The sequence below is a fragment of the Nicotiana tabacum genome, chromosome 19 (assembly GCF_000715075.1).
Source record: "Nicotiana tabacum cultivar K326 chromosome 19, ASM71507v2, whole genome shotgun sequence".
Lineage (NCBI taxonomy): Eukaryota > Viridiplantae > Streptophyta > Magnoliopsida > Solanales > Solanaceae > Nicotiana > Nicotiana tabacum.
In genome coordinates this window covers 3,167,429-3,184,802 of record NC_134098.1, presented here as the reverse complement: position 1 = coordinate 3,184,802, position 17,374 = coordinate 3,167,429, and the positions used below count along the sequence as shown (strand labels likewise).

Genomic DNA, 17,374 nt, shown 5'->3' with positions numbered 1-17,374 from the left:
AGCAAGACTTGCTTCATGGGAAAAGTTGATAAGCACTACAAACACAAATTGGTTCTGAGTGCAAGACAACTAAGTTTGATTTTAAAGAAAAATTGCTTTGCCTTAGATACAAGGGTTAACGGTACCGTGGACATCCGGGTATGAAACAACCAGGGGAGACGTCAGAAAGACAAAGTCTCCAGAAAACGATACAAAGTATCCGAGCATCTCGGTACCACTCTGATAGAATCAATTCTTCGACAACGGGGTGTCCGTGAACTCAAACTCCTCAGTGCATCAAGGCCACAAACTGACCACCACTTTAAAAACTCACTAATTTTCTTTGTTTGAAGCAGGAACAAAGCAGTGCAGAATGGCGGTTCTCAAAGGACGAATGTCACCAAATGTAAGCTCCTTAAAATCTTCAGCATGCATCACTACTGTCCATACCTCTCATTTTCATAGCTTAACCCAGGCAAAACCTTTTCACCTAGAGGGACCCAGCTCATAGGTCCGGGTAGAAGTACTCTTCGCCCATGTTATTTTACAGTTGCTTAACCCAGGTAGAACATTTTTGCCTAGGGGGATCCAGCTAATATTTCCGGGTAGAAGTACTTTTTGCCCAGGCTGTTTTACATAGCTTAACCCAGGTAGAACATTTTCGCCTAGAGGGATCCAGCTCATAGTTCCTGGTAGAAGTACTCTTCGCCCAGGCTATTTTACGTAGCTTAACCCAGGTAGAACATTTTCACCTAGGGGGATCCAGTTCATAGTTCCGGGTAGAAGTACTCTTCGCTCAGGTTGTTTTACGTAGTTTAACCCAGGTAGAACCTTTTTCGCCTAGGGAGATCCAACTCATAGTTCCGAGTAGAAGTACTCTTCGCTCATGTTGTTCTATGTAGTTTAACCCGGGTAGAAACTTTTAGCCTAGGGGGATACAACTCATATTCCGAGTAGAAGTACTCTTCGCTCAGGTTTGCTTTTCGTAGTTTAACCCAGGTAGACCCTTTTCACCCCGGAGATTCAGCATTTTTTCAGTAATACAGGGCGCCAACCCCTGGTTATATTTCCTTTTCCAGTAATACAGGGTGCCAACCCCTGGTTACATTTCCTTTTCAGTAATACAGGGCGCTAACCCCTGGTTACATTTCCTTTTCAGTAATATAGGGCGCCAACCCCTGGTTACATTTCCTTTTCAGTAATACAGGGCGCCAACCCCTGGTTACATTTCTTTTTTTAGTAATACAGGGTGCCAACCCCTGGTTAAATTTTCTTTTGAGTAATACAGGGCGCCAACCCCTGGTTACATTTCCTTTTCAGTAACACATGGCGCAAACCCCTGGTTACGTTTCCTTTTCAGTAATACAGGGCGCCAAACCCTGGTTACATTTTCCTTTTCAGTAATACAAGGCGCCAACCCCTGGTTACATTTCTTTTCTAGTAATACATGATGCAAACCCCTGGTTATGTTTCCTTTTCAGTAATACAGGGCGCCAGCCCCTGGTTATATTTCTTTTCCAGTAATACAGGGCACCAACCCCTGGTTACATTTCTTTCTCAGTAATACAGGGCGCCAACCTCTGGTTACATTTCCTTTTCAGTAATACAGGGCGCCAACCCCTAGTTACATTTCTTTTTCAGTAATACAAGGCGCCAACCCCTGGTTACATTTCCTTTTCAGTAATACAGGGCGCCAACCCCTGGTTACATTTCCTTTTCAGTAATACAGGGTACCAACCCTTGGTTACATTTCCTTTTCAGTGATACAGGGCACCAACCCCTGGTTACATTTCCTTTTCAGTAATACAGGGTGCCAACCTCTGTTTACATTTTCTTCTCAGTAATAAAGGGTACACCAATCCCCTAATTATATTTTCTTACCAGCATAGGGTACACCAATCCCTGATCTCCTTACCAGTATAGGGTACACCAATCCCTTGCTGTGTTCTTCAACATAGGGTATACCACTCCTTAGTTGATTTGATTTTAAATACATGATACACTACTCCCTGGTATCATTGCCAATATAGGATATTCCATTCTCTGATCACATTTTCCCAATATAAGGTACACAAATCCTTAGTTGAGATATTCTTTTGGGACAATAAAAAAACAAAATCATCATGACCTTTTCAGGGTACACCATTACTGTTTTTTTATTTGCTTTCAATAAAGAAGTAGTTTAGAATTTTATTACAATAACTCACAAAATTTTTCCTAGTGAAAACTGGGGCAGAAAAATTTCGTTTGTTTGTTTGTTTATTTGTTGTGATGTCTGAGCAGGTTTTACTTCGAGGCACAAGGTTCAAGATGAACAAAAGAAGAAGTTTGAATCTAAAATAAAGAAAAGAAAAGAAAAAAAAAAAGTGAATCCAAATGCAGAAGCAGATGGAAATGATATGGACTGCTCAAAACATGACTGAAGTTACGAGTTTCACATTTCCCGTTTTGCTCAGAAGAAGCCGTAGAAGAATTAACTAGCACCTACAGCTAGCAAGCATCAAGGTTCAGATCAGAGTCTGCATGAACAACCAGTCAAGACTCAAGATCAAGGTTCATAAAACTTATAAATAGGAATCTTGTAACTTATAGCTGATAAGTTTGTTTAGTTCCTTTAGATTTTGATGTAATAATAGGGTCACAGACCGGAGCCTCGACGGAACCTAGCTCGACTTTCGAACTCATCACTCCATCATTTTTCTTGAACTACACGCGACCTGATTCCCTTATAACCCGGGATATGTAGGTTGTCCAAAATCAGGACTCGGTTGTACCTTTTTCTTTTATTTTCTTCCTCTTTTGAATAACGATATGGTCAAAAACTTAGTCACACGACTCACTTTATCTTTGCCTGAAAACTTTTAATATTTTCAAGCAAAGAGGGGCATGCTGCGAGCACCTAATTTTTTACCGTGCTTGAATATTTCCCGCTCCCATCTTCCCATGCGTGTCCCCACTCTTTATCCCCCACACTTTGTCCCCACTTCACTTTCCCTTGTCCCCCACGCTTGCCCTCTATGCTTGTCCTCCACACTTTGTCCCCCACTCACAAACCTCACACCCTATTTTCATCCATTAAAACATACACATAACACACCAAAAAAAGGAAAAAGGAAAAAAAAAGGATCTCTCCCTTTTTACACAAAACAATCCTTAGCTATCACCCGGTCCTGGTTGGCTCCCTCCAATCTGCCTACCCTCCACACACTCACTTCTCTCAACTCACTCCTATAGTCACACACACTCTATGACACTTAGAGGAGACATCCTTTACACTCTAAGAAAGAACACAACTCGAGAGAAAAAGGGTCAGAATGTTTGAGAGCTAAAGATAAAATTTCAACAGTCTTTCACCTGTGAAATTTTTTCCAGAAAAAAAAGGGGAAGAATGTTTCTGTCTAGCTTAAACGCTTGCATTTCAGTTTGAAGTATTAATTCTTGGGATTTTAATTTTGCTATTTTTCTACTGGATTTCTTTGAGTTTTGGTGGGTTTGTTCACTGCTGCTGCGATTTACTTGTTGCTGTCCGTTCTCGAATTTTCGCAAGCTAGCTTTGAGTCAAAGTTGAACTTCATAGCTCGTCGTCTCACATTCTGCACCTTAGGTACCCTTTGGAACTCTATCTATGTAGCTTTTATGTAAGTGAATGATAAAAAAAGAAGAAGATATTTTGAGTTTATTCTGATTGTTTTGCATGTTTTTAATGTTAGTTTGTTTCCTTTCTTTCGTAAAAGTCATGTCCATGTTTTTATCTCCAGTCAACTAGTTTAAACTTCAAAAGTAATCTCAGTTATAAAAAATATTTCTTTGTATAGACTATTATGAATAGTTAAAGCTCAACTTTCTTGAGGCACGGGCATGGCTAAAATAGTGAGTAGTAAATTTTTTTTTTTAATTTACTCGCTTAAAGTCTTTTCTTTCTTTTGATTTTTATTCTTGTCATTGTTATGTTGATGCCTATTTTTGGATACTGCATTGACATGAGCTTACCATTGTTAAATTCTTAAAAAACTGATAGAATATATATATTCTTTCATATGGTCAGTCAAATGAAATGCACCGGTAGTTGCTTTGTCTGATAATTTCAAAACAGGATTAACATTTGCAACCTATAATTAGTTTTTTCTCTTTTTAAGTTTGCATTAATATGGACATGTGTAGAGATGGGTATGCATATTATTAGATTTTTGTTAAGTTTTATAGTTAGGTAAAAATGTGAAATGTTGTTGGGATATAATTGATATGGTTGGGTTGAGAAATAAGATTGGATCCTAGGGCAACTAAGTCATTGGGCCATGTGGTCACAAAGTGAATAAATGGGTCAAATGAACTTGATTTTTTCGGGTAAAACAAACAAACTCTATAGGCTGGCCCAGTTGTTGTATATTAACTTAGTCAAATAAGCTCATCAAAAAAATTATTTTGTTTTCCTTTATAATACTAAGTAAATTAGTAACTTGGTCACTTTTTTAATTAATTTAAATGCTAGGTAATTAGTAGGCGCGCTTTAACTTTTTCATTCACGGATTCGCTTGCGTAGCATGATGTTTAACATTCAATAATTTAATTTAATAATATCATACTATATGTATAACTTTAATTAATTTCTAATCATTTTGCCATACTATCAGATTCGCTTGCGTAGCGCGATAGTAATTTTTTTTTATAATTTTCAAAAAATAATTTACTCAAGCACAAATGTAGTAATTTTTCAAAAGAGTACAAATATTTGATTGTCATGATTTCGGATTCGCTTACGAGGCACGATTATGATAAGTTAATTGATTTTGTCTCGATCACACATTCCTTTGCGAGGCGTGGTTATGACAACGTATTATTCAAATTATTTTTTTTTAGTAATTTTAATGATTGAAAGCAGATAGATAAAATATGAAATCAATAAATCACAGTTTATCCAAAAATAATATAAGTCAAATGTAGTCAATAAAGCGACCGTGCTAGAGCCACGAGACTCGGAGAGTGCTTTATACCTTCTCCCCGATCAACAGAATTTCTTACCTGGACTTTATTTTCGTAGACCAATAATAATAGAGTCAAACCTTCCTTTGACTAGGGATTCAAATAAAAGGTGACTTGGAACACCCCAAAACTCAATTCCAAGTGGCGACTCTGTAAGTAAAATAATCCCTACTCAAGTTTGTCACTTTAATTGGAAATTTTTTTTAACCCAATCCATATGACATATATATCTTTTGAGGGTAGAAAAGGGGTGTGACAGCTCTGGCGACTCTGCTGGAGACTTTAAGAATTCGAGCTTGTACATTGACTTTATTTGGCTTTATTAATTTTTGTATATATTGTGATTTATTTGGGCCTAATGTGTTACTTATCGAGTTTTTACCGTTTTGATATTGTTGAACTGTACATATAAATTATATCTTCTCTTGCATCCCTCTGAGTCTTCTGATAATTAGTTATGTTGTGTTTGCCTACCAGCATCACAAAATTTCTGTCTTGAGATAATACCAGTTAGCCTACCAGCTTTTGGTGAAGGATTTAGTCACACGTATTTAGGTGGGAGAGCCGTTAGCTAGCCAGTGCTGTTCTACTACTAGTGACGCTTGACGCTCCTCGGCTCGGGTTGTCCGCCCGGGTAACCCAGGTCTAGATACCATCGCCTTTAGGATTTACAAACTTAGAAGAACAAGCCACAAGCAATGAATATCCCTAGTAGGCTATGCTTTATTTGCATCATGTGCATTTGACTTAGCAGCGCTCGACACAGAGGTCGAGTTCTGTTTTAGGACAGGCTTTGTTGAGACCATTATGTCATGTTACGTGCTACTTGTTGCATTAATTGGGAAGCTTGCATGTCGACTGGCTTTAGCTTATATCAGTTGAACGAAGAGAGAAAAAAATGATGTGGTTTAGTGCATATGATTTTTAAAGATTAATTTTCATAAAAAAAATAAAAAAGAATATAGTCGATTTTGCCGAACTACGCGGGTCTGGTTCTTACCAGGATGTGGATACGTAGGAAAATCTCATCGGTTCCGGCCCCAATTTTCAAAAAAAAAAAATAAAAAAATAAAAAAAATACTAAATCATTTTTTTTTTATAGTCCCATAGTTTAGCTTTTATTTATTTATATTCTTTTATAGAGTCAAAACCCGAGACATCAAAATTTTTGTGTGTCAATAATATGTTTGATCAAAGCCTAATCCCGTGTCTGGGTAGAGAGGTATACCATGAGTGAGGAAAGAGGTAAGTCTGAAAAGAGGCGCAGATCAGAAGGGATACCAGATTTTCTGATTGTCGATCAGATACCACAGTTGTTGTGGGATTGGTGGAGAGACTTTAAGGAATATGGGCGAAACCAGATAAAGAAATACTTGAGACATTTGGTTCACGTGATTACAATAAAGCCGATGAGGGATGTGATTGAAGCTTTGATTCCGCACTGGGATCCTGAAAACAATGTGTTCCGTTTCACCGACTGTGAAATGACTCCAACCTTGGAGGAAATCGCCCATTTTCCAGGGGTGGGGCCGCAATCTTCGCCGCCAAAAGCCCATAGTACCAAAAAATGTGAACGAGTGTAGGTTTCTGAAGCTTTTGAACATAAATTACGGATAATATGAAGGTCTAGGAGGCAAATGGGTTAAGTTGGGCTTTTTGTTTCAGTTGTATGGCCTAATTGGCTAATATTGATAATAATTGGCTAATACTAGTAATATATTTTGAATTAACCAATTTTTGTAATAAGCTACTTATAAATGGATATAGCTGGTAGTTTCATTAATAAACCTCTAGCTGAGATTACTTTGAGCTGGTCTTCTTCAAACTTCATAATCTCTGATGTATTTCCATTTGGTTAGTCTATCTGCTAAGCATGAATTATAATAACAACGATACTAATGACGTGAAGATGAGAAAGACAAGTGTATTAACTTCGGTTTTCTTGTTGGGTAGTAAAAACGATAATTATACTCCAAAACGGGCTCTCTATGTAGAATAAACTCCAAATCAATTACGTAAAAGAAACCGAAAAAGGCAAACAGAAAAAAGAATAACGAGTACTATTTATATTCTTGAAACTTACAAGGAGAACCATTTGCTTTGCTCATAAACTTTAGTTATATATGGGATTGCTATTATCCTTGCTAGAATTACAACAACAACAGCAAATTCAAGTCCCAAATGAAGTTTGGAGAGAGTAGTGTGGTACGCAAACCTTACCCTCAAGGTAAAGATGTTGTTTTCGATAAACCTTCAGCTCAAGTATAGATGAAAAGAAAATAGCAATAATAAATAGTAACAACAAAATATTAGGAAAATGAAGCGAAAGACGAGCACACAGTAATAGAACTCTAACAATATTAGAAAATAAGACTAACATTACTACTGGTATAGGAAAAACCACTCTCGACTACATATTAGCCTACTATCATATTATCTTTACTAAAATTGTTATACAGAAATAAAGAAGAAAGAGTGTTTCTGTATTTATACAAGTATCATTAAAAAAAGAAAAGAATAGAATAATCAAAGAATTTAGTCGTTTGGTACTCGGGGGATAAGGTGTGAGATTTAATTTATATTATTTGGTTAATGGTATAAATTTATCCCAGGATAAATTTAGACCGTCAATCAAACACAGAACAAATCTCATCAAACTTGAGATTATTTATCCCACCTAGAGGGATAAATTAGTCCAAGAATTATAATCCTAGGAATATAATCTCGGGATAATTTAGTCCGCGTACCAAACGACCAACTTATGGCTCTATTATCCAGGATATCAAGTCAAGAGATAAATTTGTACACATGGAGAATTACTCCAAGCATAAGAATGTGTCCTCAAAATCTCCATAGCTTTCTTCTTTAAATAATCTTCACAATCTGCTTGAATCACCATACAAAGTTTTGAAACAGCTCCAATTCTCAACATCTCAATCAACACTTCTTTTGTTGCAGAAAATTTGGAAATTGATCCAAGAATTTGAATTGCACAATCATCTGTAGTTGAAGAAACCCTAAGTGTATTTTTAGTAACAACACCAATTCCAGCTGCATGTTTCAAGAACTCCGCTCTCCCGTCAGCACAGGTACATAAATGAGCCAAAATACAAAATATTAATTCACTAACCCTTTTTTCTGTGTTACATAATTCAAGCTCGATTAACTCGAAAATGGCTCCCGATTCGACGATTTTATGCTTGTTTCTTCCCCATGGGCAAGTATCTATTAGCACTTGTAATGCTACTTTTGTTGCTTGCTGAGAGATGTGATATTTGCTTTCTTTTCGTAATATACTTACCATTTCTTGAAAAAACTCGGGTTGTAACCCTGATAAAAGATTTGAACTCGAGACCTCTATGACATTTTTCAACACCATCATTGCATGAGTCTTGATAATAACTTGATTATTGTTCATCATTTCACTCCTTAGAATCCATAAAATAGCTTCAATTAGATCATGATTTTCCTTCACAAGTTGCTCATTTTTAGTTGTTGGGCTCCAAACAAGGTGAAAAATTCTCAAAGCTTGTTCAAGACTAGTGATTAGTTTTCTTTCCTTAAAACTTTTCACTATAAAAGAAATCATAGCCTTAATTACACCAACTTCCTCTAAGCATTTCTTGTTCTTCTCATTCTCAATCACCAAAGCATCAATTTTCCTCAACGCTTCAACACAAATTTGATGATTATTCACCTGGAATTTAATTTATATATACTATCAGTGCAAAGTATTTTACACTATACGTCAATATAATTTAACTTATTATAGTAGATTCTATCTTTCAAGTTATCAAATCATGGTTGTTATAAACAATTACTATATGTTACTATAGATAACTTAATATGATAGTGCAAAAATTTATGCCACATATTTGTAGTACAAGCCATAGATTTTTCTCATGATTTATGATTTTCTGGTACTTATGTCAGCAGTATTATATTTTCATGGGATTCAAGTGTAACACGTTCAAGGACTCGGATCATGCTTGTTATAAAATACTGCACAATATGAAACACTATTGTATACTTCAATGCATAGAATTTAAATTCATTTACCTGACGAACGAGTCGAAGCATATGGGATTTGTCAAGAGGATATTTAGGAGTTGGAATTCTGTCAATCCCTTTACTTGCATTGGCAATACACCAAGCTTGAATAAGTCGCCGGAGCATATGGTTTGGTGTCAACAACTCAGTATCTCTAGGCAATTTCTGCTTTGTCACCGGACACGTCACCGCCTCGGCCTCCGCCTCCGCCTCTTCCTCCGCCGTTAACAACCACATCTCGATACTTTCTCGATCGTATGTTATTCCGGTCACCGTCGTCACCGGATCTTTCATGATCATAAGTGATATCGGGCATAAAAAATATTGTGGTATCTCAACTTCTTCCATATTTTTGTCTACAAATAATTAAATTCTTCGATCAAAACAAAACACGAATCTAAGTATATATGAACAAGAATATAAGTTTAAGTATATATATAATAATTAAAGTGGTAAGAGAAAGCGGCTATTACATGTGTGAAGTTTGAATTAAGACTTTGTAAAGTCTAGACAAAACCTTAATATTTTAATATGATAGGAAATATTCGTTCTTTTGGTTTGGTTTACTGGTCAAAGGTTGAATGAGGTGGGTCTATTCTACTTACGAGTAAACAATTGAGAAATGTAAATCACATTTTTTGTGTTGACTTTCTAATATTTGCCTTATGGTAGATGCAATTATTGAGATTTTTATTCCTCTTATGATTTCTTCTTTCTGGTTAGTTTTTTGTTGCTTTGTTTCTTCACTAAGGTAAGGGACAAAAGACAGAATTAGAAATATTAAATTCATGATTTATGTGTTAATGATTAATATTTAATATAATTAGGTCGCTTATAAAACAAACTGATCATATAAAATCTTTGTATTGTTAGTGTGTATATATAAATTAAATTCAAGAATATTTTCCTTTTTTCTTTTTTGTATTTGCAATGTTTTATGGAAGTTTGAAATGTCTGATTTTTTAAATCTTTTTTTTGCTCGTAAAAGGAAATATATTAAAGGTAATCTGATTCATATGGCTTAACATGTGGTTCACGAATGCGTTCATGCATGGGAGGGGCGATAATAGTGTTTTTCCATAGTGGGGTTTTCATTCATTATTCGATATTTATATTGGGACCCTAATTAATTTAGTTTTGCTCCGCATAAGACTCTTTAAGGGAAGAATCACTCCCTATTGTAATTTTTTCCGTTCCAAGATCTCGAACTCTAGACATTTAATTAAATATGGAGGTATTCTATCTATTCCATCACCATCCTGGGTGAATAAGCAGGGGCAAATGTAACTTTTCGGTTACCGATGTTACCGATTTAACTGAACTCATAACTTTCGACACGGAGTATAAATTTATATGTAAAATTAGAAACCATTACTTTTAAATCCGGATCCTCCTGTGTCAATAAGAAGCTTTACTTTCAAGTTTTTATTATTTTGGACAAATTACTTTCTTTCTAAGTCTCATCACTCATAATGTGAATGATGAAAAGCTAAGCTGGCTGGTTGTTAAAGTTTGTCACAAAAAAGCAAAATAATTTTTGCTGCGCCGTATATATTTTCAAATGTCCATATATTTTCTTCTGCCTTGACGTATACATACCTTTTTCTTCTCTCAAAGCCAAAATTGTATACTATAATGTATAAAAAATTAATTTATATACAATAATAGAATAAATAATTTTTTACCATAAAAAACCTGCTCTCTCCGTCTCAATTTATATGGCAGAACTTGAATTTCGAGAGTCAAATAAGTTTTTCTTTGACCAGAAATTTTTATATGCCTTTTATATATTTTAAATTGTTAACTATTGTAATTTATATTACTTTTTACTCCATCGTTTACTTTTGCTTGTCCACTATTGACTTTGCACACTCTTAATTAAGAAATAATAAATAAAGTGCATAATTAGCATGATACCCATATTAATTGGTGTATAGTCTTAATGTACTTTGAAAAATAATTTGAAATGAGTAATTAATGCTAAGGGCAAAACAGAAAAAATAAACTATTTTTCTCTTGATATGCGAAAGTGAATAACTAAAAGTGAAAATTTATTTTTAGAATAGTGGACAAGTAAAAGTGAATAGAGAGAGTATATAGTTTCATTTTATTTGGTCCATTATATCCTTATCATTAGCAAATCATCTCGTATTTGCCTTTTATTAATGAAACCCCAACACGTAATGAATGGACTCGAGTCTCGAGGTGTCCAAATTATCGAGAATTAGAAACAGACTTACAGTACATATGTTATTATGTTTAGATAGCTAAATGATCAGAATATGTTCATTTCTTACATATAATCTAAATTTAATTCTCTTTAATTTCTGTAAGTACTAAAGTAGAAATTCATAGGACTTAACTAGTTTTGTGGTTGGTGCTAATGCCCATTATATGATAGATAAAACGTTGTATCAACAATTATAGTTAGCAGAATTCAATAGTTTTGACTCAAAATTTATAATTTTGTTAAAACTTGTTTAATATGTATAAATAATTGATCCATAACCAAGTAAGCATAAAAAAATATGATTAGCTAGAACCGATAAATTACAAATTCTGGCTCTACCTCCGCTTCCGTCTTTCCTTTAAACCACTTAGCACCTTTAAATTTTGTATTATTTTCTGCAAATTTGGTTTAAAAATTAGTCGGGTCCTAACGCGTACTCACACGCCTTAAGAATTTAAATCTAATTTATTATGTAATCGTATTTTAACAAACTATTTTTGTCAATTCATATTTCGTCTATGGCGCTGTCACAACTATTTAAAAGTGGGACTGAAGAAGTTAATGTCCTCTCTCGTGATGTTCAAAATTATCTAGAAAGTTTCAAGTCAAATAACTCTAGCTACATTGTTTGACTTAAAGACTTCATTTTAACACTATATACTCACTCTCATATGCAGATTTAAAATTTAAGGTTTATGAATTCTTATAACATCCTCAAGCTAAAAGTACAATAATAATTGGATTTACAGTTAAATATTTATAAATAGAGGCGGATGTAGCTTGGCGGCTACGGGTTCAACTGAACCCATAACTTTCGACGCGGAGTAAAAATTTATATGTAAAAATTCATTAAAACTATAAAAATAATAGATATGAACCCATAACTTTAAAAATATAATGGGTTCAATGTTAAAAATTTTAAAATTGAACCCATAGGATTTAAATCCTGGATCCGCCTCTGTTTATAAATATATGATTAATTTCTTAACACACACACACACACACACACACACACACACACATATATATATATATATATATATATATATCATATTTGGACTGAAGTTCAAGAATACAGAAAAAAACTTTTAAATGATGTGATTTTTAAGGTGTGTATAATGTACCTAAAAGTACCATTTGAATCTTGTCATCTCCATATTATATCAAACCTACAAGGAGTGTCGAGTGTCAATAATGATAAAATGAGAACGTTTAAATTAAATTTTACTAAATATATAAAGGTGATAATGTTTTTGAAATATACTTAAAAAGAAGATAGTAACACAACTTAAAACGGAGAACGTACTTTTTTAAGTATTCGAAAAACCCAAATAGAACCGGCCACCACAAGCTGGCAATTTTCATACGAAGGGAGACAACTACAATCTAAGGTCATTACTTATTTTTTTTTAAATAATTTAATTATCAAAACAGTTTTTACTTTAGATGATTGAATTGAAACCACAAGGATCTTATTTGGAGGAAAGTTATCCCCACCTGGTAATTTATCATGATTAATTAAGTAATAAGTTGAAGAGAGAATATACGCTAATTTCTCTAATAACTTTTGTGGTTATATATCTAATATTCCAATTTTCAGAATATAAGCTAATTTCTCTAATAACTTTTATATTCCAATTTTCAGAATATACGCTAATTTCTCTAATAACTTTTGTGGTTATATATCTAATATTCCAATTTTCTTCTTATAAACACTAATCTTTTAGCTGGTAGTACGTAAACGGTTTGTTTACCCGAAAAACGGATAGAGTTGAATTTATACGTAGTTCTAGAGGTGTACATGGACCGGGTTGGTTCGGTTTTTATCAAAACCAAATCAAACCATCTATATTGGGTTTTTAAATCTATAGATCAAACCAAACCAACAAAAGTCGGGTTTTTCAATCTCGGGTTTCTCGGATTTATCGGATTTTTTTCGATAAACTTATACTCCAAAATATTTCTTTAGTACCTTTCTTTTGAGCCTTTGCTCACTCCTGAACAATGTTGCACAAGATCTTTAATGTTGTAGGCTTGCTTCTTTTTCTTCCAGTATAGAATGGACAATGATAAACTTTACCTGAAATCATTTCCTTGCCATAACCTTCCTTTAATCTTTGATACCAATTATCATCATATTCTTCTATCTCTAATGAAATCTTTCAAAAAAACCTAAGCCCAACAATAGTTACAACTATGGCTATCCAACGGGACGGGACGGGACGGGACAAAATTAACGGGACGGGACTGGACGGGACGATATTTAGCAGGGACGGGACGGGACAAACGGGACGAAATGGTAGGCCCATCCTGTCCCGCTAACAAACGGGATGGGACGGGACAAACGGGACGTAACGGTAGGCCCATCCCGTCCCGCTAACAAACAAGATGGGACGGGACGGGTTCGCGAGCCTTAAGTGCCGTTTTAAAAAAAATAAAAAATTAAGCATTAAGTTTGGCAACGAGTATTTTTTTTGACAATGACTAAGTTTTTAAAGTTTGCAACGGCTAGTTTTTTGACTTATTTAATAAACTTAAAAATTAAACGGAAATTAAAAAACTAAGTAAAGAATTATAAAATATTAATACAAAAGACTTGTAATGAAATATTCTAGTAATTATAAATTTATAATAGAGTTATAGTTTATTTAATATAATTTCAAGCCATTAAGTAACTAAGTAAGAGTGTAAGACAATTCATAAAAAACATTCAACGCTTAGAGCCTTTTATTTTATTAATAGAACATACAAATTTAATTCTTTTGAAGAGCACCTAATCCACGCAGCCACCTTTTAGGAAGGGTTCTGTTTGAACTAGGCATCTTAGTAGCCAATTACAAATTATCATACTAATATTTATAAGTTCCTATATAACTTCGTTGTAACTTATCTATAATTGCTCTCGGACATTGTTCTGGAATTGGCAATGTTGATTGATGTTCCACGAGTTCCATGTCGTCATCGCTCCCAGTGCTAAGTATCTCATTGTATTCTTCTTCTTCCCTAGTGGTTAAATTTTCAAAACCAAGATTTCTTTTTTCTGAATTAATCCAATCTCTGAATAATACGGAAATCTCTAGGTTGTCCTCCGCTAATGAATGTCTATGATCTCCGATTTGAAATCTTACCGCGCTAAAAGCACTCTCCGATGCTACTGATGATGCTGGAATAGCAAGGATATTTCGGGCCATTATTGAAAGTGTTGGAAAAGTCTTGCCACGCTCCCTCCACCATGCCAAAAGTTGTTCATTGCCTTCTTCGTCTTTAATACTTTCCAATCCTTGATTAAGATAAGAATCAAGTTCATCATCAATAGTGGAATCAAAACCTGTTATATCATCCATATCTTCATATAGAACTTTTACTCTAGACTTAGAAGTAGAAGGAGCAGTTTCACCACATGTTGTTCCCATAGATTTATATTTATCAAACGTTGATCTAACATAAGAATATATGTTAGCTTGGCAGTCTTCGTGTCACGACCCGAAATTTTCACCTTCGGATCGTGATGACGCCTAACATTTCACTTGCTAGGCAAGCCAATGTTAGAATAATATTAACCAATTTTTAAACAGTTTTTAAATTTATTAATAATCCAAGAACAAATGTGGAAGCAAGTTTGAAATATAGTGAATAATCCATAAACACAACGGTGTCTAAATACCATCCCAGAATTGGTATCACAAGTGCACGAGTTTCTAGAATAAATACAAATAAAAGGTCTGAATAAAGTAAAGTTGTCTGAAAATAAACACACAGCCAAACTAAAATAGACGGGGACTTCAGAACTGCGGACGCCATGCAGTTATACCTCAAGTCTCCTCTGGTTGCTGAAATCCGAGCAAGTCTATGGTACGCCGTTGGGACCAACTCCAAAATCTGCACAAGAAGTGCAGAGTGTAGTATCAGTACAACCGACCCCATGTACTAGTAAGTGCTGAGTCTAACCTCGACGAAGTAGTGACGAGGCTAAGGCGGTTCATGTACATTAACCTGTACGCAATATTAATAACAACCAAAAATAATAGAATAAATCAGGTAACACATGTATAATAATTGAAGCCAACTCAGCAGTCATAATCCATTATTATTTCAACCAATTCTGTTGCAGCGTGCAACCCGCTCTCACAATATATTCACATTCAATTCTGTTGCAGCGTGCAACCCGCTCTCCCAATATTTTCCATTCGATTCTGTTGCGGCGTGCAACCCGCTTCTCCAATATATTCATTTTAATCAAATTTGTTGCGGCGTGCAACTCGATCCTCCAATATGAACTTTTAATAAGTCTGTTGCGGCGTGCAACCCGATCTACAATATTGACTTTTAATAAGTCTGTTGCGGCGTGCAACCCGATCCACAATATTAACTTTTAATAAGTCTGTTGCGGCGTGCAACCCGATCCACAATATTGACTTTTAATAAGTCTGTTGCGGCGTGCAACCCGATCCTCCAATATATTCATTATAATCAATCCTGTTGCGGCGTGCAACCCGCTCCTCCAACATATTCATTCACAAATTCTTATAGAAGAAATTTTCCCAATAAATGTAACAATTCATATAAAATTATAAGACAACAAGCATATAATAATTATGATTTAATTATGAAGGAAACAATGACAAATAGCAAATTATTATGGAAATCATGGAACAAATAAGCAGTTTAATATTTAATATGCTAAATGTCAAATAACAATTAAGGCACATAATTCAAATAGCATGTAACAATTAATGCAAGAATTCAAGAATTAATATTTGACAAAGAATAAGAGAGAAATAATTATTATAATAATTAATTTATGATTAAAAATAATTTATGATTTTTTAAGTAAGCAGGCAAACAATTAATTTGACGACGTATAGACACTCGTCACCTCGCCTATACGTCGTTCACATGCAATTCACATAACAAATAATTTAAGGGTTCTATTCCCTCAAGTCAAGGTTAACCACGACACTTATCTTGCTTTGCAAATTCCAATCAATTATTCGATCACAACTTTTCCTTTTAAATTTGCCTCCGAAAGCTTCAAATCTATTCACAAACAATTTGATATATTCAATATGAATCATAGGAATTAATTCCATATGAATTTATAAATTTTCCGGATAAAAATCTGAAATTTATTATTATATTCGACAGTGGGACCCACGCCTCAAATCCCGGAAAAACTCACAAAATCCGGACACCCGTTCCGATACGAGTTCAACCATACCAAATTTGTCCAATTCCGATATCAAATGGACCTTCAAATCTTAATTTTTCGTTTTTGGAAGATTTTATAAAAATCTGATTTTTCTTCCATAAATTCACGGATTCATGATATAAATGAGTATGAAATCATGAAATATAATCAATATAGGATAAGGAACACTTACCCTAATATTTTTCCGTAAAAATCGCCCAAAAATCGCCTTACCCGAGCTCAAAAATGGAAAAGGGTTGAAAATGAGACGAATCCCATTTTCCAGAACTTAAGTTCTGTTTCTGAGATTTTTACCCTTCGAGAATGCGGTTAGTGCCTCGCGTTCGCGAAGCACAAATTTTATGCTGTCCAATTTTACTCTTCGCGAACGCGAGGGCTGCCTCGCGAACGCGAAGGCTAATTTTCCTGTCCTGTCTCTTTCCCTTCGCGAATGCGGGGGTTCGATTGCGAACGCGAAACTTTGCAGCTCGACCCTTCGCGAACGCGAGGCTTCTATCGCGAAGGCGAAGCTTTGAACCTCAAGCCTTCGTGAACGCGGTCGCTATGTCGCGAACGCGAAGCACAAAACGTGCCAGCCCCAATTTGCTCTTCGCGTTCGCGAGAGTACCTTCGCGAACGCGAAGAAGGACACACCAGAAGCCTGAAATCTGCAGAAAACCAGATTTCTTAAGTCCAAAATCATCCCGTAGCCTATCCGAAACTCACCCGAGCCCTCGGGGTTCCAAACCAAATATGCACACAAGTCTTAACACATCATACGAACTTGCTCGCGTGATCAAATCGCCAAAATAACACCTGGAACTACGAATCGGACACCAAATCAAAGGAAGTTTTCAAGAAAACTTTAAAACTTATATTTTTATAACCGGACGTCCGAATCACGTCAAATCAACTCTGATTCTCACCAAATTCGGTAGACACATAAT

The 17,374-nt window shown here is 35.0% G+C and overlaps 1 protein-coding gene across 1 annotated transcript; it reads right to left on the bottom strand.

The window, feature by feature from the left end:
• Window positions 1–7,350: 7,350 nt before the first annotated feature.
• Window positions 7,351–9,426, bottom strand: LOC107791734 (E3 ubiquitin-protein ligase PUB23-like). The gene is made up of 2 exons (XM_016613855.2): window positions 9,019–9,426; window positions 7,351–8,656 (listed from the first exon to the last, which is right to left on the bottom strand). Exons 1-2 carry the CDS (start codon window positions 9,355–9,357, stop codon window positions 7,742–7,744), a joined length of 1,254 nt encoding a protein of 417 aa, XP_016469341.1. The 5' UTR covers window positions 9,358–9,426; the 3' UTR covers window positions 7,351–7,741.
• Between the last annotated feature and the right edge of the window lie 7,948 nt (window positions 9,427–17,374).

Coding starts and splice junctions, on each gene's coding strand:
- LOC107791734 (XM_016613855.2), bottom strand. CDS start 9,357: ATGGAAGAAGTTGAGATACCACAATATTTTTTATGCCCGATATCACTT. Junction 8,657..9,018: donor TGCTTCGACTCGTTCGTCAG/GTAAATGAATTT, acceptor ATTAAATTCCAG/GTGAATAATCATCAAATTTG.